Raw genomic sequence first — 24,082 nt, 5'->3', positions numbered from 1 at the left:
GGATTGCCACTATTAAAATGTCCATTCTCCCTAAATTCACCTATTTATTTCAGGCAATATCAATTAAAATACACAAAAACTATTTTACGGAACTTAATAGGATAATTGCAAAATTTATTTGGCAAGGGAAAAAACTGAGAATAAACTTAAAAGCAATGCAAGATATGAAGAGCAGGGGAGGTATGGCCCTCCCAAATTGGGAGTTATATCATTGTGCAGCTTCCTTAGTATGGTTGAAAGATTGGGTGAATCTATCTAATAAAAGAATACTAACTTTAGATGATCATGATTTACAGAGGGGGTGGCATGCCTTCCTTTGGGATATGGGGAAAACCAAACAAAAATATTTTCATAGACACTTAATTAGAGATTCTCTATTGGCCAATTGGAACAAAATAAGAAAAAATATTATTTAAAGGTCACAATCTGGCTTTCAACAATGGAGGCGATGATTCACCCAAATAATTTGGACATTAATAAGATGTTAAAGTATAAAGATCTATTGGATATACAAGGAAATTTGAAATTATGGCAAGACCTCCAGGAAGAAGGGTTACAAATTGACCAATGGGCATATCTCCAAGTCCAGAATAGATACAGACAGGACACGAAAGACTGGAATCTATAATAAACCACAACAATTAGATAAAATTATATTAGGCCCAGATAAAAAAATTATAACAAAATTTTACAACTATTAGAGATAGAATTAGAGGAAGAAATAGTTAAAGGTAATATGGTAGCTTGGAGTAGGAATATAGGCTGTAGCATTATTCTAACAGAATGGGAGAAGATCTGGAATAGAAACAATAAAATTACAAAATTGGCATCATATAAAGAAAACACTTATAAAATGTTCTATAGATGGCATCTACCCCCTTCGAGATTAGCAAAAATGTTTCCCAACATGAGCCCTAAATGCTGGAAGTGTAAAAAGAAAGAAGGAACATTCTACCACATGTGGTGGTCTTGTACAGAAACCCAGAGATATTGGCTGAGAATAAAGAAATGGTTGGAGGAAATTACGTCTGTACGTCTGAGCAGATTGAACTCAAACCAGAATTCTTCCTATTAGGGATTCTCAACAGACAATTCCCCAAAAAAGTTAAATATATAATATTACATATATTGACGGCAGCTAGATTGGCTTTCGCACAATGCTGGAAACAACCCTATACTCCACCTGAGGGAATGGTTATTCAGAAAATATCAAGCTGTGCAGAAATGGATAAATTAACTCTGGCACTAAAAAATAAAGAAGTATCAGAGTACTATATGAGTTGGAGCTATTGGTATGAGTGGATTGATAAAAGATAGACCGAATAATAATAATAATAATAATAATAATAATAATAATAATAATAATAATAATAATAATAATAATAATAAATAATAATAATAATAATAATAATTAATAATTAATAATAATAATTAATAATAATTAATAATAATTAATAATAATTAATAATAATTAATAATAATTATAATAAAAAATTGTGAATGAGGAGTGTTAATAGTAGTAATTAGATATTCGCACTACATTAATTGCAAATATGGCACAAAATAATGAGATAAATAAGGAACCACAAATTGTTGATGATGTAATTGTTTTTAATTGTTTACCCCTTTTCCCTTTTTGTTCTTCTTTCCTTCCCAATTTGTTTGAGCGTTGTTTGTGTGTTTTAATTGTAAAACTTAATAAAGTTTATTCAAAAAGAAGAAGAAGCCTTTATTGAGTTCTGCTTTTTGAATTAAATACACTGATTTCCTATCAAATTCTTGTTCTAGACTCAGCTTGAATAAAGATTTTATGTATCCAAAACTGAAAACTGATGTTACTGAGGAAATATGTGGCTGTTCAGAAATATTATTGGTACTATACATTTTCAAACAGCCAATTTGTGTAGTGGTTAAAGTATCAAGTTAGAAATCAGAAGATCTTGAGTTCTAGTCCCACCTGAGGCATGAAACTACCTGGGTGACCTTGGGCCAGTCACTTTCTCTCAGTCTTACAAATTTCTCCAGGCAATATCTGAGGATCAGACACAATTGAGGAAAATAAGAAGAAAAATCAAATTTGTATTGGATTGAAATGTTGCCTGGCAGATAGAGGATCTGTTTTAAAAAATACGATTTTTCTTAAAAGCATGTTATATACTTGATTGTATGTAGATTCTGCTTTCTGTCCAGCTTATGGAAGTACATCTTTTTCTTTCCTCCCCCAATTTTAATTATATGAATGTAACAACTTTCTGGAAAAGCAGAAAATGTGAAGACCCAGTTATTTTGCAGGGCTATGGCCAGGCTATGGCCACCATAGTTTGCTTAATGTAGGTAGGAATATTAATAGTAAGAAGGATATAATGTGGTGTTCATAAATCACATAAAATATAATATGATTTTGGAAGAGAAACAATGTTTAAGCTTGTTAATGCAGAGGCTGAACAATATGTATAACATGATGTTTAAAAATGAGAACCTTTTACATATTAATCCAGTATTCTGATCTATGGCTTATTGTTTGGAGAATGTCTTTGTTCTTTTCTTCTGTATTATATTACAGTTATATCATTTTATCTTTTTATTTCCCTTTCTGAATAATATTTTTTAAAGGAACGAAAAGTGTGAAAATAAAGGAACAGAATATTCTTAGAAAATAAAAGATATGCTTGTGGACCCTGTGAAATAAACTTCATTCCTGTAAGTAGGCATAGTTACATAGTTTGTGTGTGTGTGTGTGTGTATGTGTGTATGTGTGTATGTGTGTATGTGTGTGTGTGTGTGTGTGAATTATTTATAAACTGATCCTCTGAGTAAATATGATATGTTGATGCCTAAAATAATGACACAGAGTAAAACATATACAAAATTCAATTTCATACTCAGAAATAGTTCCTAAATATTTTGTCTTCTTTTTGAAGAGGACTCAAAATTTCTGTCTCCAATTAGAAAAGAGCTGGAGACTAACTCCCTGAACATAGCCATACTTCATGCAGTGTTCTCTCTAAGACATGGGAATGTGTATTCTGTTTCTGAACTACAAACATAGCACCAGCTACATAAGAAGGAAAGTTAAGTTAATTTTGAGAAGGTTCCTTGCTGTTTTATTATATCAAAGAATGACTTCATATATTTCAAATTTGCCATCAAAATTTCTGCATTCAAATTTTGATACCTCTTTTGTGTAAAAAGATAAATTACAGTATTAGAATTGTATTTGGAGTCCCTGCATTTTACATGTTATATCCCATATGTTGATATTTGCTGATTTTTATGCCAGATGAAACAGCCGTAGTATAGAATCATATTAATTAGTAATTCAAGATAATTACAGCATTTACTTCTCTTTTTCTGTTTGGCATTGTTTCTTTTCTAGGCTGCACAACTTTATACAAAATAAATAAAAACATTCCAGAAATCTTAAAGAACAGAAAGTTGAGCTTGTAATAATTCTAGAGCAAGTTTCATGGTCTATCTTTGAATAAGAATGGATATTCCCAGCATCTCTGAAAAAAGAATACATTTGGTTATTTTTTTATGCCAAATTATTGCTGCATTGGATGTACCTCTTGATTGTAAGTACTAACAATTCGCAATCTATGGAAAGATATTGATTGAACAATTGTTATAAACAAATATCTTGATCACCTAGAACAAATCTATATAACAAAATAGCATTGCAGAGAATACGTGTGTGTACATACTCAAACACACTTTTTCATTCCCCGTAGAAATTCTTGTTCATTATAAAAGTTTGTTTTTGCTTTTCACCCCAAATGTTCCATTAATAATTATCTTGTTATACATTTGCTATTTCAGCATGTAGAATATATCCAAAATAAACAAACATGATATTTTTCCGATTAAAATCGGAATTCCTATTTTTTTGGGAATCGCCCGGGCGGTGCGAGCGGCGGGTGGGCGGGCGGTGCGAGCGGCGGGTGGTGCGAGTGGCGGGCGGTGTGAGCGGTGGGCGGGCGGTGGGCGGGCGGTGCGAGCGGCGCGAGCGGTGGGCGGGCGGGCGATTTCTTGGCGCGCGGTGGGGGGTCTCTTTGGGCCGGCCCCGATTTTTTTTTCAGAGGGGAATATCATGCCTGATAAACCATTAGCATTCTGATTACCTTAACACTCATAACCTATTTAGTGACTTAGCAATGAAAACAAGTATATTTAACAGAGTACAATTGAAAATATTTGAAAGGCAATAATTACTGAGATAAGAATAAAGGCTATATTCTAAAAATAATCAACAATACACACCAACTGCAAGAGCAGACATAGAGCCATTAAAATCTCTGGTTTTACATGCAGTTCATATAATTATCTGTAGTACTTATAACCCACTGTTGAGAGTATTTAGAATCCATTTTTCTATTAAAAAGGCTATCAGAAGAGAGTGGTAAAACATACAGTTTTGGCTGTTTATATTCTTATCAACTTAGCAAGAATTTATTTTTCAACCCCATGTGATAATTTCCAGTGCAAATGAACTAATGGTTCTCACTAAAATATTAACGTGGAATTCCTGTATTCAAACAGATGGTAATGAAATGGCACAATTAACAACAGGACATTCTATCTCTGTTACTTATTCTTTCATTTAGTTCTGTATATTGATTGCTTTTTGTTTTCAGTGGACAGGTTACGCCATCCATTCATTCTATTTCCATATCAGCCAAGATAATATGTACCGTGTTTTTCAGAAAATAAGACAGGGCCTTATTTTCTAGACCCCTAAAAAAAGGCTAGGCTGTCTTTTCGAGGGGTGTTTTAATTTTCCCCCCATGTGCCTAGCCTAGCCACTGGGCTGCTTCTATCACAGCTGAAAGAATGCCCCACATGCCTTGCCTCTCCACCAGGCCACTTCTGTAGTGGCCAAAAGGAGCTATTCCTCAAGCTTAGCACAGACTTAGGGAAGAATGGCAGGCAGAAAAATTCCCCCTCCCCATTTTCCTCCCGTTCGCCAAAAAGCCTCCATTCTGAAACTTCAGCATTCGGAATGGAGGCTTTTTGTCTCAATAATGGCAGAAAGACTTAAAAGATATTTGAACCACTTTATACATACAGATCAAAATTGATTTTTGCCTAAGAGACAAATAAAAGACAATATGAGGATAATATTGGATACATTGGAATACTATGAAACACACCCAGAGAAGCAAATGGCCTTGGTTTTTTTAGATGCACAGAAAGCTTTTGATAATGTAAATTGGCAATTTATGTTGCTGCAAATGGAAGAGATGGGCTTTGGAGAAAGATTTATTAAAACAATTGAGGCATATTACAAACAATCAGCAAAAGTAATGATAAATGGAGACTTGACAGATAATATCAATATGAAAAAAGGAACTAGGCAAGGATGCCCTCTGTCACCATTGCTATTTGTATTGACTTTGAAAGTATAAATTACAGGCATTTGCAGATGATCTGGTGTTCATATTAGAAGAACCATTGGAAACAGGTCCTAAGTTGATAGAAAATATACCGTGTTTCTCACATAATAAGGCCGGGCCTTATTTTTTTTTTGAGCCCCGAAAAAACAGCTAGGCCGTCTTTTCGGGGTAACTTAATTTCCCCCTTTCATCCTCATCTAGAGCGCCCGCAGTGCAGCCTCGCCACCAGCCGCTCCTAACGGGCGATCATGGTGAAGCGCAGAGAGCTCCCTACTCCCACCAAACACCTTTGCTGCAGACCCAAGACCTTTGGCACCTGCCGCTGTTGCTTTCCCTTCTGCCCATTCCGCTGCCGTTTGGAGTGCCGTTGGAGCTGCTGCCACCGTTTGGAGCTGCCTCTGCCGTTTGGAGCTGCCTCTGCTGTTTGGAGCCGCCGCTGCCGTTTGTAGCTGCCGCTTCGCGTTTGGAGCACTGCCGCTGTTTGGAGCACCACCGCCACTCCAAACACAGCGGCAGCTCCAAACGCGAAGCGGCAGCCCAAGCGTGACGGCGGCACTCCAAACGGCGGCGGCTCCAAACGGCAGAGGCAGCTCCAAACACGGAACGGAACCGCCGCCGCCGTTTGGAGTTGCCGCTGCCGTTTGGAGTGCCGCCGTCACGTTTGGAGCTGCCGCTTCCGTGTTTGGAGCTGCCGCCGTGTTTGGAGTGGCGGTGGTGCTCCAAACAGCGGCAGTGCTCCAAACGCGGAGCGGCAGCTTCAAACGGCGGCGGCGGCTCTAAACGGCAGAGGCAGCTCCAAACGGCAGAGGCAGCTCCAAACGGCGGCAGCAGCTCCAATGGCACTCCAAACGGCAGAGGCAGCTCCAAACGGCGGCAGCAGCTCCAACGGCACTCCAAACGGCGGTGGCAGCTCCAACGGCAATCCAAATGGCAAGTCCCCCCACCCTTCCCCCTATTTTGCATGTTTTAAACTAGGCCTAAATTTGGGGGGAGGGGCTTAATTTGATTTTATGCCTAGAAAACATGCTGGGTCTTCCTATTGGTGGAGGCCGTATTGTTGGAGAAACACGGTAGAAGAATATGGGGAGGTTGCAGGACTGAAAATAAACAAAGAAAAAAACTCAGATTTTAGTAAAGAACATAACAGAAAAACAAAGAAAAGTGTTAATGGACAGATTAAATATCCAGATCACAAAAAAGTTAAATACTTGGGGATACGATTGACAGCAAGATGTGGAACACTCAAGGAGGATAATTACTACAGACTAAAACAACAGATTGTGACAGACTTGGAAAAATGGAAAAACTTACAATTTAACAGGGAGAATATTGACAATTAAAATTAATATATTACCCAAGAATATTATATTTGCTCCAGATGATTCCAATAAAATTAGGGAAAGAATACTTTGAGGATTTAAATAAAATGATGCTGAAATATATATGGCAGAGGAAAAAGACAAGAATCAAATTAAAACTGTTACAGGATACTAGAATGAGAGGAGGCTTTGGACTACCCAATTGGGAATTATATTATCAGGCAGTAATATTGATGTGGATGAAAGAATGGATTGTCTTGAGAAATACTAAACTGTTGATATTGGAAGGTCATGATCTGCAGTTGGGGTGGCATGCATTTTTATGGTGTAAGGAAAGTTAGGTGCATGGATATTTCTGGAGACACTATATTCGAGATGCTTTATTATCAACATGGGAGAAAATAAGGGAACAACATTATTTGAAAATAACAGTCTTATCGACAATGAGGGCATTTGCATATCCATTTTTTTTTTAAGATGGAACATATTATTAGATACAGTGATATTTTAAATGAAAAGGGTGAATTCAAAACAAAGCAAGAATTAGTGACTTCCGGTTTGAGCTTCTTCAGCGATAGACCTAAACTTTGTCTCTCCGAGGCTTCGATCCGTGCTCGCCGCTGGTTGGTTTTGGGGCTGAGCCAGCCCGTAGAGGTGGTGAAGAGGGGGGAGACTGTCAGCAGGGTTGAGGAGAGCCACATCTCTCCTCCCCAGCTGGCCATTACTCCCTTTCCTGAAGGCGGTTGTAGCGGTGGTCAGAAATGGCCACCACAAAGAAGAACTCGACCGGAAAAGAATGTGCAGGAGGAAGATAAGAAGAGAAAATTTTGGTTGACCAGGTCAAACAGCAAAAGCAACAAATAAGGTACCCCAGAATTTAAACTTAACAACATTGTTCCCAAAGAAGATTTTGAAGCTGCGAAGGAGAGAGAGAAGGGAAAGCATTAGTTTTTTTTCTTCCCTTCCTGATACTGATTGCTAAGAGACTTAAGCAAGAAATTGAAAAAAATCCACTTTGACATTAATAGGCATCTAAGCTGAAAATAAAAGTCAAAAGGATAATAAAGATTTCTGGACATTTAAAAGTTTTTAAAAGCAGGAAAGGAGAAAAAAAAAGAATAAAAAGGCAGAATCTGGAAAAATGGAGGAGACTGCCTGGAATTAAGGAATGGAACTGTAATTAAAAGGAACTTACAGTGAAATTTTAACAAGATTCCTCAAAGATAACATTTTAATGGAAACTTGGTAACAAAATAATAGAGCCATTGTAACTTTCCTTCTTCCCAGGAAGTGAAAGTGGAAAAAAGAAGCAAGTAGAAACAGCCTTGGATTATTTGGATTACTTGGTGATTTTTGGTTTTTGCATCTAGATGACTAAAATTAACCGGGTGGTTGTTTAAAAGTTTTTAAAATGGTATCACTCTTAGAAGAACTGAAAACGGAACTTAAAAAATGGAAAGAAGATGCACAAGAAGGAGAAGTTCTTTTGGCTTCGTGTTTCAATTCTTAGAAATGGAGATCTGGAACTATGAGAAGCAACAAGAAACGCTTGCAGAACAAGAAGATTGGGACAAAGAAGAAGCCATCTTTAATGATCAAATAATTTTAAGTGGGGGGAAAAAAGAAAAGGGGGGAAAGAGAGTGAAAGGTTTAAGACTAGAAAAAACAACCAAAAAGAAGAACAATTTGAAAGATAAGTATAATATTAGAAAGCAACAGAAGAGGGGATTGCAGATGAGAGAGTTAGAAGTAGAGAGACGAGGGGGTAAAAAGGGGAGGGAGAAGAAGAGCGGGAAGAAGGCAAGGAAAAGAAGTTGTAAAAAACAGAAACAAGAAATGGAGAAACAGAGAAAAGATATATGGATTGTAACCATAAGCTTGTTTAGAGATAATGGGTGAAAATTTAATTGCAAAAGGGATTCTACAAAGGTACATAAGATAGCATTGTTGTATTACAAATAAAAATAATTTTAGAAAATATGATGATGGATAAAATATTTACTGTAATGTAGTGGGATGTTTGTTAATAAATAAATGAATTAAAATGATTGAGAGAATTAAAAGGGAACATTTTTAATTATTACTAATGATTTATAAAAATATAAGTGAGAAATATGGGGAAAAAAGAATTAACTATGGAAAGTTTATAAGTGTTCCCAAGGAAGTATGATATTTAATTGAAAAGAAATGTTAAAGATGTTAAGATTTTAATGCATATTAATGATAGAATTGAATTGGAATGGAATGGAATGTGTGTTTTATTTACATATATATATATATCTATATATATATATATATATATATATATATATATATATATATATATATATATATATATCTTTTTAAGAATATAGTCTCTATTTTAAGAATGTACCAAGCAGAACTCGATTTGAAGTTATGTATTATATTGAATGCTATAATCTTAAAGGTATACATTGAAGCTTAAATAAGAGTTTGAATGGATAAAATTAAAAGATATAAAGGTGTCATACTCTAATTGGTAACTACAGGGAAAAATTTGCTTAATAAGAAAAGATAATGTGAAATTGAAACAGGACAAACAAAAATATAAATATAATGATTTGAATTGAGATGAGATAATTAAAACAAAATTGAGAAAATTAAAAGAGGGGAAAAACTATGTAGAAAATATAAAATGGTAATAAGATATGGAATAGAATATAAAAATGAGCATGAAATTGAGTTTTGTGTCTGTATGAAGAAGTGATAACCTGGGACCATGCTATTTTCAAAAAAGATGTTTTATTTGTATTTTGTTTTTGTGAAAACCCAAATAAAATTTTCAAAAAAACCAAAAACAAAGCAAGAATTAGATGAACAAGGGATGAACATGAATTGGTATTCATATATGCAAATACATTCTAGATATGAAAAAGATAGTAAGATAGGTGGGTTTTATAAAGAATTGAATGAATTAGATAAAATCTTAACAGGTACTGAAGAGAAGATGATTAAAAAAACTATTTATTTGGAGTGAAATTAGAAGAACAAGTCAAAGAAACGATGATTGCTTGGTGGAAAATTTTTGGATATGGGATAGATTTGGATAAATGGCAGTAATTATGGTCTAGAAACCACAAATTAACAATGTCAACAGCCTATAAAGAGAATTTGTATAAGATATTTTATAGGTGGCACCTACCCCTGGCAAAATTAGCAAAGATATTCAAGGATAAATCAGTGAAATGTTTGAAATATCATCAGATACCTGGATCATATTACCATATTTGGTGGACATGTGCAGAAGCTAAAAGATACTGGACACACATGGGTGGAAAAAAATGATGAAACAACATATAGATTTAAAACCAGATATATTTTTATTGGGAATTTTGCCTGAAGGTTATAGTAAAGAAATAACATCTGATTATCAATATAATAACAGCAGCTAGAATTGTATTTGCTCAAAATTGGAAAAATGAGAAAATTCCAATGGAGGAGGAAATGATTAAGAAAATAATGGAATGTGCAGAAATGAGTAGATTAACATTAGCAATTAGAGAGCAAGAAGAAAAGGAATATTATAAGATTTGGGATTTATTTTATGAATGGCTAGATAGAAGAGTAAGAAATTGAAGTTGATTGTAATAGTAATAATATATTATAATTGATTATTATTGAATAAATTATATTATGAATATAATTTGTAAGAGTTGAGATTTGCTTTTAAAAATAGCCTGGAATTGAAATTAAAACTTTAATGATAGTATAATAATGATACAATATGATATAGAATGTTTAGAATATAATATGAATGTAAATTTAAGAGGTAAGGTTTATAAATATTGAGCACTCGACATATGTACCAAACCGACATACTGTATAATTGAAAGAAGGTTTTATTTGTTGTTTTGTTTGTCATAAAAATAAAAATTCAAAAAAAAGGAAAATGGGGAAATTTTCCTGCCTGTCATCCATTTTCCTGCTTTTCGCAAAAACAGCTTTACTCCGAGCCTTCAACATATCCCAGGACCCTGCAAGGCTTGTAGCGCTGTGCATGCGAGCGGCAACATTGCCGTGAGGTTCGTCACATTGGCGCAGCCTCTTCGAGCAGGACCCTGCAAGTATTGCTATGCCACTGCTCGCACACACAACACTACAGCAAGCCTTGCAGGGTCCTTGGATAGGCTGAAGGCTTGGAATGGAGCCTTTCTCATGAATGGCAGGAAAATGGGGAAGGGAATTTTCCTGCCTGTCATCCATTTCTCAAGCTCCCTCTCATTCCCCATTTTCCTGCTTTTTGCAAAAACAGCTCCAGTCCAAGCCTTCAGCATATCCCATGACCCTGCAAGGCTTGTAGCATTGTGAATGCAAGCAGCGGCATTGCTGTGAGGTTCATCACATCGGTGCAACCTCTTTGAGCAGGACCCTGCAAGGATTGCTGTGCTGTTGCGCGTGTGAGTGGTGGCAGCACTGCGAGTTTGGATACATTGGCACAGCCGCTCATGGCAGGATGCCAGCTGCATTGGTGTGATGAAGCTTGTTTTGCAAGATGGCGGCGTGTGCACAACGCGAGGCTCTGTGTCTACCCAGAATCTGCAAATTATTAGTTATTTTTTTGTTCGTAGCCATTCTGTTTATACAAAACAGTTGGCTCTAACTCCATACAGCTGACAGGAACTTTTGGAAATCGGATCTAACCACCATAACAGCGGCATTTTAGACAATTGTCTCATCCCTGCTGAGATTTCTAAGACATCTCCAAGACACGCACTCTTCCCGGCCAGGTGGAAGTGCTCTCAGGCGGCATCGAGACCATAAATGAAGATGAGAGAAGCACAGAGGTTTGAGAGCTAAGCTAAGGCTAAAGCCACATTGGCTCTTTACTCAGCATTTTTCTTGCTAATGTATGGTCTCTGGCAAATAAGATGGACAAACTTCGACTTCGTATTGCCACCAACAAAGGATTAATGGACTGCAACATCATAATCTTCACGGAAGCATGGCTGAACAGTGGCATTCCCGATAGCGCTATTGAACTAGCCGGTCGCTACCCTCTACGGTTGGATAGAACAGTAGAAGGCTCCGGTAAGACCAGAGGTGGGGGTTTATGCATTTATGTGAATAAAACCTGGTGCACAAACTCTGCTCTCATTGAGAAACACTGCTCTGGTAACGTGGAATTCCTCATGATCAAGTGTAGACCTTTTTATCTACCGAGGGAGTTCACTTCTTTGATAATAACTGCTGCATACATCCCACCAGACACTAATGCTAAGCTAGCAATGAAAGAACTACATGCAGCCATTAGTAAACAATTAGCATTGCATCCTGAGGCAGCTTTCATTGTTGGGGGTGATTTTAACCACTCTAACTTGAGAACAGTACTCCCTAAATTTCTTCAGAATATCTCATGTCATTCAAGGGGGAATAAAACACTGGATCATGTCTACACTAATGTTGAAGATGCATACAGACACTTCTCCCTCCCCCACCTGGGACAGTCTGATCATCTCCCATTGTTTTTACTCCCTAAATACACATCATTCATTAAACATGTGAAACCCTCTGTGACCACAATTAAAGTCTGGCCGGAAGAATCGGACTATATACTGCAGGACCGATTTCAGCATACAGACTGGAGTATGTTTGCTTCCCAAGCTACTTCTGATTCTCACATAGACATTGATAAATATACCCCTTCTGGCTTGGATCATATTAACTCCATGATTAACAGTGTCACAACTGAAAAACAGATTATCATATACCCCAATCAGAAGCCATGGATGAATAGGGAGGTCTGTCTCCTGCTCAGGCCCCGAGATGCTGCCTTCAGTTCTGGTGGCAGACAGGCCTATAGTGCATCCAGGACTAATTTGAGAAGGGGCATCAAGAAAGTGATGCGTAGCTGCAAACTAAGTATTGAGGATCACTTCGCTAACTCCAATCCCCGGCATATGTGGCAGGGCATCCAGAACATCACTGACTACAAGCTTGCTCACTTTACTCCCTCATTCGCTAATGTCTCGTTTCTCGATGAGCTAAATGTCTTTTATGCTCATTTTGAACGAGACAACCAGGAAACAGCCACCAAGACCAGACCCACTGTAAACTTACAGCCCCTCACACTTTCAATCACTGAAGTCTGCGCTGTTCTGAGCCAGATTAACACATGCAAAGTTGCGGGCCCCGATGGCATTCCAGGACATGTACTTAGGGCCTGTGCTGGACAGCTGTCTGTGGTTTTGACTGACATCTTTAATCTGTCTCTTTCCCAAGCATCTGTACCAACTTGCTTCAAGACCACCTCCATTGTGCCAGTGCCTAAACACTCCAAGCCAGAGTGTCTGAACGACTACCGCCCTATAGCACTTACACTCACAATCTTACACTTACAAGTGTTTTGAGCGGTTAATCCTGGCACACCTCAAAACTTGTCTCCCAATCACACTGGACTCCTACCAATTTGCCTATAGCAAGAACAGGAGCATTGAGGATGCTGTTTTCATAGCAATACATACCATTCTAACACACCTGGACAATAAGAACACCTATGCAAGAATGCTGTTTGTTAATTTCAGTTCAGCATTCAATACAGTCATTCCCTCCAGGCTGATCACTAAACTTGGTGACCTTGGCATCAATACTACTCTCTGCAATTGGATACTGGACTTCTTGACAAACAGACCATAACATGTCAAGTTGAATAACTCCACTTCATCCACCATCACACTAAGTACTGGCGTTCCCCAGGGCTGTGTGCTGAGTCCCTTCCTGTTCTCTCTTATCACCTATGACTGCAGGCCTGTGCATGGCTCTAACACCATTATCAAGTTCGCAGATGACACCACCGTGATCGGACTCATCAACGAAAACAATGACAGAGTACAGGGAGGAGGTGCAGAGCCTAGCTACATGGTGCGTTGACAATAACTTATTACTCAACACTAACAAGACCAAAGAGCTCATTGTGGATTTCAGGAAGAAGAATGCTTACATACTATATACATCAATGGGAGAACAGTAGAACATGTCACCAGTTTCAAGTTCCTGGGGATCCACCTCTCTGAGGACCTGTCCTGACAGATCAACACCACCAGCTTGATCAAGAAAGCTCACCAGCATCTCTTCTTTCTGAGATTATTGAGGAAGAACCACCTTTCCCCAACTATTCTGATCAAATTCTACCGCTGTGTAGTTGAGAGCATCCTAACCAGCTGTATCTCAGTCTGGTATGGAAATTGCACCATTAAAGAAAAGAAGGCATTACAGAGGGGGGTGAAAACCGACCAACACATTATAGGGATCCCACTTCCTGCCATTGTGGACATTCAGAGGAAACAGTGTCTGCATAAAGCCCACAGCATCGTTAAGGACTCCTCTCATCCAGCCCATAAACTGTTTACCCTTCTTCCATCTGGAAGAGGTTCAGGTGCCTGCAGTTCAAGACCAGCAGGCTAAGGAACAGCTTCTACCACACAGCGGTCTCCTTACTGAACTCCTCAACTCGTCTACCCCTACACACACACTGATACTTCCCCTGGTAATATATAATATATCTTGTAGTCAAGATCTTGTTGATGACCCAAGCTCTGTAAAGGACCTTGGAATACTCACCTCTAATGATCTAAGTGCTAGAGCCCACTGCAACTACATAGCCAAAAAGGCATTAAGAGTTGTTAACCTAATCCTACGTAGCTTTTTCTCTGGTAATATCACACTACTAACCAGAGCATACAAAACATTTGCTAGACCAATACTCGAATACAGTTCATCAGTCTGGAACCCACATTACGTATCTGATATTAGCACAATTGAGAAAGTCCAGAAATATTTCACAAGAAGAGTTCTCCACTCCTCTACTCGTTGTAGAATACCTTATGCCACCAGACTTGAAATTCTAGAACTAGAAAACCTTGAATTACGCCGTCTTCGGTCTGATTTAAGCATGGTATATAAAATCATACATTGCAATGTCCTACCTGTCAATGAATACTTCAGCTTCAACCATAACAACACAAGAGCACACAATAGATACAAACTCAAAGTTAACCGCACCAAACTTGATTGCAGGAAATACGACTTCAGTAATAGAGTGGTCAATGTCTGGAATACTCTACCCGACTCTGTAGTTTCTTCCCCAAACCCCAAAAACTTTAACTTTAGACTGTCTACTATTGACCTCACCCTTTCCTAAGAGGTCTGTAGGGGGCGTGCATAAGCGCACCAACGTGCCTACCGTCCCTGTCCTATTGTTTCTCTTATTCTTCTTTTATTTTTCTTATATGTACCCATTTCATGTATTCACAACTATGTATACACTTATACTTATTATCTTGTAAACAATTGGCAAATCAAATAAATAAATAAATAAATAAAATAAAAAATAAATTATAGGGATCCCACTTCCTGCCATTGTGGACATTCAGAGGAAACAGTGTCTGCATAAAGCCCACAGCATCGTTAAGGACTCCTCTCATCCAGCCCATAAACTGTTTACCCTTCTTCCATCTGGAAGAGGTTCAGGTGCCTGCAGTTCAAGACCAGCAGGCTAAGGAACAGCTTCTACCACACAGCGGTCTCCTTACTGAACTCCTCAACTCGTCTACCCCTACACACACACTGATACTTCCCCTGATAATATATAATATATCTTGTATAAACTCTCCGTGCATTATACTCAGGGGTGAGATTCAAATTTTTTAACAACCGGTTCTGTGGGCATGGCTTAGTTGGTGGGTGTGGCTTGGTGGTCAGGGTATTGGCTGGGTGTGGCCAACTCAATATCACTCACATCGCGGTACTCATCTCCTCGCCTGGCCTCTCATGACTGTGGGGATGCTGCAACAGTTGTAAGTGTGAAAAATGGTCATAAGTCACTTTTTTCAGTGCCATTGTAACTTTGAATGGTCACTCCACACAAGCAAAGTACCAGCAAAGGAGGGGAAAAAACTTCAGAGAAGTTCCTGAGAACCAAGAATGCCAAGAATGTAATAAGGGTTAACGAAGAGGCAGTTTCTGTAAGCAACACCAGAATGTTTCCTTCCTGCCTTCCTTACAGGATTAGGCCAGTAATTTCTTCTAACAACCGGTTCTCCGAACTGCTTAGAATGTTAACCGGTTCTAGCGATTAGGTGCGAACTGGTAGAATCCCACCCCTGATTATACTTATATTCAATATGTTCATAAACACTCTGTACAGTTGTATATATTCCTTCCATAGATATATATTCTATATATTCATATATATTCTGTATATTCATATATAGTTACATATTTTTGTATATCTGTATGTATATATTTATACTTCATTGCTGTTTTGCACTTCTGGTTAGATGCTAACTGCATTTCGTTGCCTGCGTTCATGTGCAATGACAATAAAGTTGAATCTAATCTAAATCTAATCTAAGCTCATGGAGGTGCTGCCATTCATGAGTGCAAAGCCACAACAAGCCTTGCAAGGTCCTGCTCCAAGAGGAATGGATAACAGGCAGGAAAATTCTCTTTCCCATTTTCCTGTCTTTCACGAAAACGGCTCCACTCTGAGCCTTCAGCATATCCCAGGATTGCAACGCTGAAGACTCCATTCTGAACCTTCAGCGTTGCAATCCTGGGATACGCTGAAGGCTTGGAATGCCTCTGCTTCAGTGCAGAGTAACTTTTGCCCCTCTTTGCAGCTGTACAGTTGCCTCCCCCAGTGCCCGTACTGCCACTCATGCCAGCCATGCCCATCCCCCAGGCTTATTTCCGGGGTAGGGGTAATATTAGGCCCACCCCCAAAAAAATTAGGATTGGGCTTATTATTGGGGTGGGTTGTGTTTTCTGAGAAACACGGTATCAATGCTAATTATTCCATATAAGTTAGGAATAATATTTATAATTGACAATGCAACATTAAACAAGATTTCCAAATACTTTGTGCAAGAAACTATGCTGATTCTTTGCTGATAAAGTGACTTTGGTATCGATTGTCAGAAAAGATCTTTAGCATGAATGCCTGTACTTTCTCTGTATCTTTTCTTTCTAGGATTTCATTACTCCTATCTTACTAACAAATAATTTTCTTTAATTCATGTTTACAATTCACTTGCTGAATCTGATACATGGAAAAAAGCAAAACTTCTTGAAGAATGTAAGTTCTGCCCATAAGCCTACACAAAAAATTATGTGTGTGAATTAATACAATTTTTAAGTGCTCAAACCATTTTATTGTGTTTTTAATATTCTGTACAGATGATAGCTTATCGAAATTATACTCAAGAAAATTTTTGGCACGAATTTAAACATTGTTTAAATATTTAGTTTTAATATTTAAAAGATACTGTTTCCCTCCGAAAATATGACCTACTCTGAAAAAATCCCTAGTCCGATTATCACGCCTGTACCTAAAATAAGCCCTACCCCCAAAATTAGATGTAGTTAAGTCCTACCCACCATCTGTTGTACGAGGTGGGTGAGGAGCGCAGCCATAAAAATCAAGCTAGGGAGAGGGTGGGAGGTGGGGGCGAAAGGAAGCAATGGGTGTGTGGAGGACGAAATGAGGCAGTGGGAGGTTGAGAACTAAACAAGGTGGGGGGGGGGGTGCAGATTGTCCCATGCAACCTGCACTAGCTTACCCAGCCCTCTCCCCCACTCTCTCTCTCACACGCACACACACAGAGGTTTCATCAGATCATTCTCTCTCTCTCTCTCTCTCTCTCTCCCTCTCTCTCTCTCTCTCTCTCTCTCTCTCTCTCTACCTCTACCTCATGGTGGTGGCACTTCTGCTCCATGCAGTCACTGCCTCCTGTGCATAGGTGGGGTGGTGGAGCACTCGGCAGGGCTTTGTGATGAAAAAAATAAGACCTCCCCAAAATAAGCCCAAGTGCTCATTTTGGGCCCAAAATAAAATAAGACCGGGTCTTATTTTCGGGGAAACACAGTATGTACCTATCCATTTATGAATTCATATACTCATACAAAAACACTTTTAAAAGCAAGTTGGACCAAATGCATTTAGTGCACATTATTGAAGTAGGATTTAGAGAATTGATTGCATTTTGGAAAGCAAAACCCAGAGGCATTTTTCCTATTTAAAATGTCTCTTGTTCATTAAATATACAAGATCTAATGCCAAAGTATCAGGAGAAGTTGTTACTGATGTTCCAGATAAATATTCATCTGTACACAAAGTGTGTTATTTGCTCAAGTGTTCTTCCTTTTGCTGTTTTGATTGATGGGCATATACAATTAGAATTTTGCTTTTCATAAACTTCATATAAATGTATTATTATCTGTTTTGAAGGGTTAGACCAAGGAAAATAAGATATTTGTTTTACTTCTTTCCTAAATTAAAAAAACAAACTGGATTTTCTCATTGTTTTCTTTTAAAATGTTTTCTTTGAAAATGTTTCACTTCTCATCCAAGAAACTTTTTCAATTCTAACAGAACCTTTTGAAAAACAGCCTTTCGGATAACCATGACTTGAATGATTGAGAATCTCCATAGACATATTACAAATAAAATAAGAACCAGAGATGTAACACGTTAAAGTTTTTTTATTAAGCACATACAGTATGAATCTTACCAGCATACCAAAGCCCATATAGCATCACTGTATTTTAAGCAATAAGATGCCTGCATCATATGATAAATACTCAAAAGAAAGACTGTTTCTTAAGAAAAGGCTTAATAGTTTGCTTGCTTGAAATATCTGGTTCTTTTCCTTAAGGAGAGCAAAATGTTATCCATATGTTTGTAGCCCACTCTGGTTTACACAATCATCTTCTTGTTAGATATATTATATAAAGATGACATTTGCAATCATTGACTATTTAATTTACTTCCAACCTCTGAGGTGATAAAATGGGCCTCATCAGCCATACCTACTGCTGTTTCTACTCTCTGTAGAGAGAACTGAGTAAAATTGGGACAGAATGGCACTGGGGAAGCAGTAACTTTATTGTGCCACCTGAGATTGGTTCCTTTTTTTCTCCAAGTTGAAGTTGTAGAGATTAGGAAATACTGACTTCTCTAAATGCCACTTAGATAGTAATAGAAATTGTCATTAAATATCAGATTGTGGCAGGCTATAGTTTGTTATGTCATTTTGCCAAAACCTTGTGGAAAAACACCATTGGGACAACTATGACCTGGATGATTGAAAATATCCATAGACAAACAGTAAATACTTTTCTCATAGGAATTAGTGCAAAATGTGCCCTAGCATGCCAAGTGAACATGCACTTACTCTTTTAACTATTTAGACCTTCCAGTTGATCATCAATATTTAGACATAGATCCTGTCCTAGAAACTAGTTGTCTGAATCACTGGAATTCGGAATTGGGACAATAGGAACAGTCCTGAATAGGAATGAACTTTTCTGTGCCTTAAAGAAATTAGCCTTGCACTCTAAGCACAATCACTTTAAGCAGGTCAGTTTTCATCTCACAATTACCATCTCACATCAGAGCTTTTCTGTTTTAATATGTTTAGTTATGATTAATTCATTTCATATGACATCATGTGAAAACTTGCTGCTATATAAAACTACAATTCTTTTCATTCTCATGAATTGATTGCCAGTCTCATTAGAGATATTTACTGGGTAGTTAAGAACAAATTGAGTCAAATTTGTTACCCAAAAAGATGCTAGCCTGGCATCTGATAATTCACTGAGTTCCACTGATGAAAAATTCAGTGTATCTTCTAGAAGCAGACAGGTTTTTTTGTATAAGCTGATGTTCTCTGTAACATAACAATCAAACCAAGGCCCCAGGGTATAATCCTGAGACAAGTTCTTTTCATGATTTACTAGATAGTTAAGAATAAATTTTGAATATAAAAATATACAAAATAGCATTAGTTATTGCTTGACAAGGTAAGTACAGTAAGTACTGGTTTTGGTTTATAAGAACAACCATTCTTATACACAGCATACTGTGTGTGCTAAAATGGCGACTGGTATAAACTGGTATCTTAGTTGAATTGCCTAAAAATTTATATGTAGAAAAAATTGTTTTATGTGTATTAAAATGCAGTTCTACAGTCATGTAATGATCATGTTCTTTTGAGAAGAGCTTATTCCCTTGTGGGTTTAAGTATGATTTCAATATATTAAACGTTTGTAATTAACTTCACTATTATTCAACCAGTTTAGAGATATAGTTAATTTAGGATTGAGGGGATTCAGGTTCATGTCCATCTTTAGCTCCCTGGGTAACTTTGGCCTAGTCACTTTCTTTTAACCAATTCACATCACAGGGTTATTCTTGTGGATATAGCTAGGGAAGGAAGTATTCTATTTGCCACCTTGAGCTCTTGAAGGGAAAGAGGAATTTAAAACCAGTGAATAAAAATGTATTTTTCCATTTTCTCTTTGATCACTTTATCTAAAAAGTGTCACAGCCTCCAACAATAACACAGCAGTCTCCAAAAAAATATATTATTGACCCAAGAGAGAATATTGTAATACAGTGTGAAGCAAAAGGAAAACCATCTCCTACGTAAGTCCTAGATTTGTATTCATTCATTGTTTTTTTATAATACATCATACAGCCAAAGGAAAACATTATCCTTAAGTGATTACTGGATTGATTGTCTTATATGCATACATTTATTGTCTTTTTTATAATGCAATCTTATGTATGCCTGAAAAAAGTAGGTTTGGATAATCAGGCTTTCTTTATTCTGATAACTGCAGCTTTAATATCTAAATTTTATGAACCAATAATTTACAGATACAAAGATAAGTTTGATTCCAGATCAAAATACATCATGTAAATACTTAACTGTTTTTAAATGGTTCTGTCAGAAGCTCAGAATTTCAGAAGTCTCTGAAATTATTTCATTTTGACATTATTTCCTTTAAAAGTATTTCCTGCATTTCACTTTGCCTATGCCACAAAGAGCTATTCGGCTCTCTCCTTTACTGTCATCTTCTGCTGTGCTTTCAAGGGGTGGGGCAGGGGAAAACAGAGGAATTCAATAACATTGTTGGTATACTATGGAAAATGTGTTTGTTTGTGTGTTTGTGAGCACACACGCGCATGCATATGTGTGCGTGTGTGTGTGTACAAGAACGCCCTTTATATGTTCAAAGCGTGGCTCCCATCAGATTCAAAAGTATGATGCAATGTTCAGGGGCACTTGTTTCTTAATGATTTGTATTTTAAATAATTAACTTTCATAACCAGAGTCATTGCTAAGGAGCTCTTGATTTATAACCAGTTCTAAGTGGCCAAAGTAGTTGTGGTCTAAATACATTAATAATGCAAGGGTGTCAAACTCAAGGCCAGCCTGCCGGCCGCAGACCTGGCCTGGAAATAGCAAAGGACTGGCCTGCGGTGCCTCTGTTAGCTAAAATGCAGCATGGGGGCCCGTGCGTGCCCCAATTTGAGTCTGGACGGTTTCCTGTGACTTTTGCTCAGGAAGCCCTTGTAATTTGCTGTGTTGTTCCATAGTGAACAACAAACTTGCTTGCTTGCTCTTGACTTGCTTCTCAGCTCACTTTTTATCTTCTTTCTGAGACTATTCAGAAAATCATACCCCCCACCCCCTTTCTGGTTTATATTCTCCAGAGAGGTAATTAAACATGTCCTTCTTTTTAGCAGATTCTACTTGTCACAGAAAAGGGACTGGTGACTTGGCTGAGGTTTCTGGAGTCCTATGTTGACTTGGAATCTTCCTCTGTCTTTCTCTCTCTGTGTGTATTTGGTGGTCCCAATCTGCTTTTTCAACTAATGTCAACCCAAGCTGGCCTTGATTCCCCCCCCTTAAGTGTTTATGACTACTTTCTGAACTTGCACCCCCATCCTTGAAGCTGTTTGTCATATTACTGAGCTCATTATCTTCCTCCCCAGCTTTTGCATACATAATTCAACTAAAATCAAATTGCCACACTTGCTTTCTGCTTTCTGTTTCCCTGCTTATCAGTGGAGTTGATTTCTACTAATTCTTTTCTTGAGGAAAGACCCAAACTGTGAGCAAGCTGACTTTTCCTGATGATTTCATTCTTATTTCAAATCAACTAGTATAGACCTCCTATGCCCCATTTTGGCTGCCAGGGGGCTATCAAAACTAAAAACAAAATAAAAGGAGAAATGTTTCCTCTTTTGCATTTGAGCATGCAAGAAGGGGCAGAAAAGGAGAAAGGGAAAGAGGAAGGACAAAGAAAAAGAAGAAAAGATGGGAAGAGAGTAAGGAAGGAAAAAGAAGAAAAGGAAGGGATGAAGGAGAGTATAATGAGAGTGAGGGAAGTCCTGCCTTAGCACTTGGTCACTACAGGTGCCTCCCCGACACAAGTCCCATGTCACACTCACCATGGCCAAGCCCACAATGGCCATGGCCATGCACACCTCCGGCCCTCCAAAGTCAAACACAACCCTGATGTGACCCTCAGTGAAATCAAGTTTGACACCCCTGCATTAATGGAATATTGTATCTGCTGAATTCTTATATTCCATATTCAGAAGGGGAGGAGATGGTTGAACTTGTCACTGGATTCAGAATGTTGGACTAAGCTTGATCATTATACCCACGACATGCGTCATCCTGATTGAATATGCTGTTAACTCATCTAAAATTTATCTCTGTTCAATCATATTTGGGATCCCAGCATTAAGATCATGCTTTCTTAAGTTGTGTTATAATTTAGAGCAAATAAACCTGTAATTGACTTTTTTGATAAGTGTTTTAAGAAAATTGTTATCTTTACTTCTTATATTTTTAACTGGCTATCTAAATACTACTACTACTACTACTACTACTACTATCAATATTATTATTGTTGTTATTATGTTTATGTTTATTATGTTTATACTATTATAACTTGTACATTTTCTTAAAACAAGTGTTTTTTTAATAAAGAATTTTTTTCAGTGTTTTTATTTTATTGATAGCTTTTCATGGACACGTAATGGAACTCACTTTGATATAGATAAAGATCCACGAATAAGAATGAAGCCTCACTCAGGGACTCTTTTAATAAATATTATTCATGAAGGAGGAAGAGCAGAATTATATGAAGGTGTTTATCAATGTACAGCAAGGAATGTGCTTGGAGCAGCAATTTCCAATAATATCGTTATAAGAGCATCCCGTAAGTTTAATATTAATGAAACTTTTATTTCTCCTCAGTTCTTGCAAATTGTTTTTCCTCTATGTTTGAAATCCTTGCTTTTATGTAACAGGTTATATCATTCAACAAAATCAAATTCCTACCTGAGAAAGAATACTGTTCTGTTTGTTAACTTGTATTTAAATATTAAACACAATTTTCATTTTGTCTGATATTTATGTTATATTACAGTATTTTCCTTTCCTGGTTGTTTCTTTTAATTTGAAGACTAAATGATAGTATTTTTTCCACATAGGATCTCCTTTGTGGACTAAAGAAAAGCTAGTTCCAGTAAGAGTTACTGAAGGTCAATATGCAATTCTTCCCTGCAGGCCACCAGCAGGATTACCACCACCTATAATATTTTGGATGGATAACTGTAAGTTACATTTGAAACCCATATTCAACTACAAAACTAAAATTATATTTTCAGTTTTTCTATTTCTGGTGATCCATGGATTATAGCAATAAGACATATGGGAGAGGTTTCTTTTGTTATTTTTTTATTTTATTTTGTTATTTTGTTATCAGTTGCAATTCAAATTCATTTTGTTGCAGGCTTATAATAACTTGGACTGCAAAATAATTGATAAGCCCTGACTTTCAACAAAGGGAAATCTTATATTGTGGGAATATTAAAAAGTGGATAACTGTACCAGTCATCCAAATGAGGGGTCCTTGGTACTCTCTGAGCTTGCTTGTTTTCCTGCAGATGGTTCATTATCCAAACTAGGAAACATCATTAGTGCTAATAAGAAATGTAGTTTGTGACCAGTGTATATTCTTATGGTTTGCCCAGTCAGTGTAGTGGGGTTGGTCTGAAAGATTCTTTGGGTGGGCTGTTTACTGTTGGTTCTTTGGCAGTTTCTTGATAGGGTATTGTTTACTTGATTTTTGGTCTGATGTAAACCTTGAAATTAATCTATGCTGATCTTGGGTGCTGATTGCTGATGGAGAAGTGTTTGGATCCTTTTGTTCTTTTTTGTGCTGGGTGATAGTCTTGCATAGTCTATAGATGTTGTTAATGTCTATGTATCTATTGATGGCTGATTTGTCACAGTGCCAGGCTTCTAATAATGCCCTGATGTTTTTGAATTTGGCTTTGTCTAAGATGGTCACATTTTCCCAATTGAAACTATGGTTAAATATGTCTATATGTTGTGAAATTAAAGAATTTTTATCATGTTTTCTGACTGCTAGTTGACGTTCGTGGATGCGTTCTGCCAGTCTTCTGCCATTTGTCCTATATAGTGGTTGTTCCAGTCCTTACATTGTATGTTGTAAAACAGATGATGCCTGTTTTTTATTCTG

At 37.4% G+C, this 24,082-nt stretch overlaps 1 protein-coding gene across 13 annotated transcripts in view; it reads left to right on the top strand.

The window, feature by feature from the left end:
- NRCAM (neuronal cell adhesion molecule) overlaps window positions 1-24,082 on the top strand; it is a 305,233-nt gene that overhangs the window by 137,651 nt on the left and 143,500 nt on the right. For 12 of the 13 annotated variants that reach the window (XM_087969234.1, XM_087969232.1, XM_087969230.1 and 9 more), the window contains exons 2-7: window positions 2,614-2,700; window positions 3,377-3,575; window positions 16,788-16,805; window positions 20,054-20,159; window positions 22,554-22,753; window positions 23,028-23,150. In XM_087969234.1, coding sequence (XP_087825360.1) covers window positions 3,488-3,575; window positions 16,788-16,805; window positions 20,054-20,159; window positions 22,554-22,753; window positions 23,028-23,150 — 535 coding nt within the window. In that variant the 5' untranslated portion in view covers window positions 2,614-2,700; window positions 3,377-3,487. The remainder of the gene's footprint in view (window positions 1-2,613; window positions 2,701-3,376; window positions 3,576-16,787; window positions 16,806-20,053; window positions 20,160-22,553; window positions 22,754-23,027; window positions 23,151-24,082) is intronic. The other variant, XM_087969225.1, reaches the window with a different exon arrangement.

Source organism: Notechis scutatus, chromosome 6 (genome assembly GCF_049901735.1).
Source record: "Notechis scutatus isolate UNSWTSFEM ecotype Mainland chromosome 6, rNotScu1.2, whole genome shotgun sequence".
Taxonomy (NCBI): Eukaryota; Metazoa; Chordata; class Lepidosauria; order Squamata; family Elapidae; genus Notechis; species Notechis scutatus.
The sequence above is the reverse complement of the archived record's forward strand: the minus strand, read 5'-3'. Positions and strand labels throughout refer to the sequence as shown.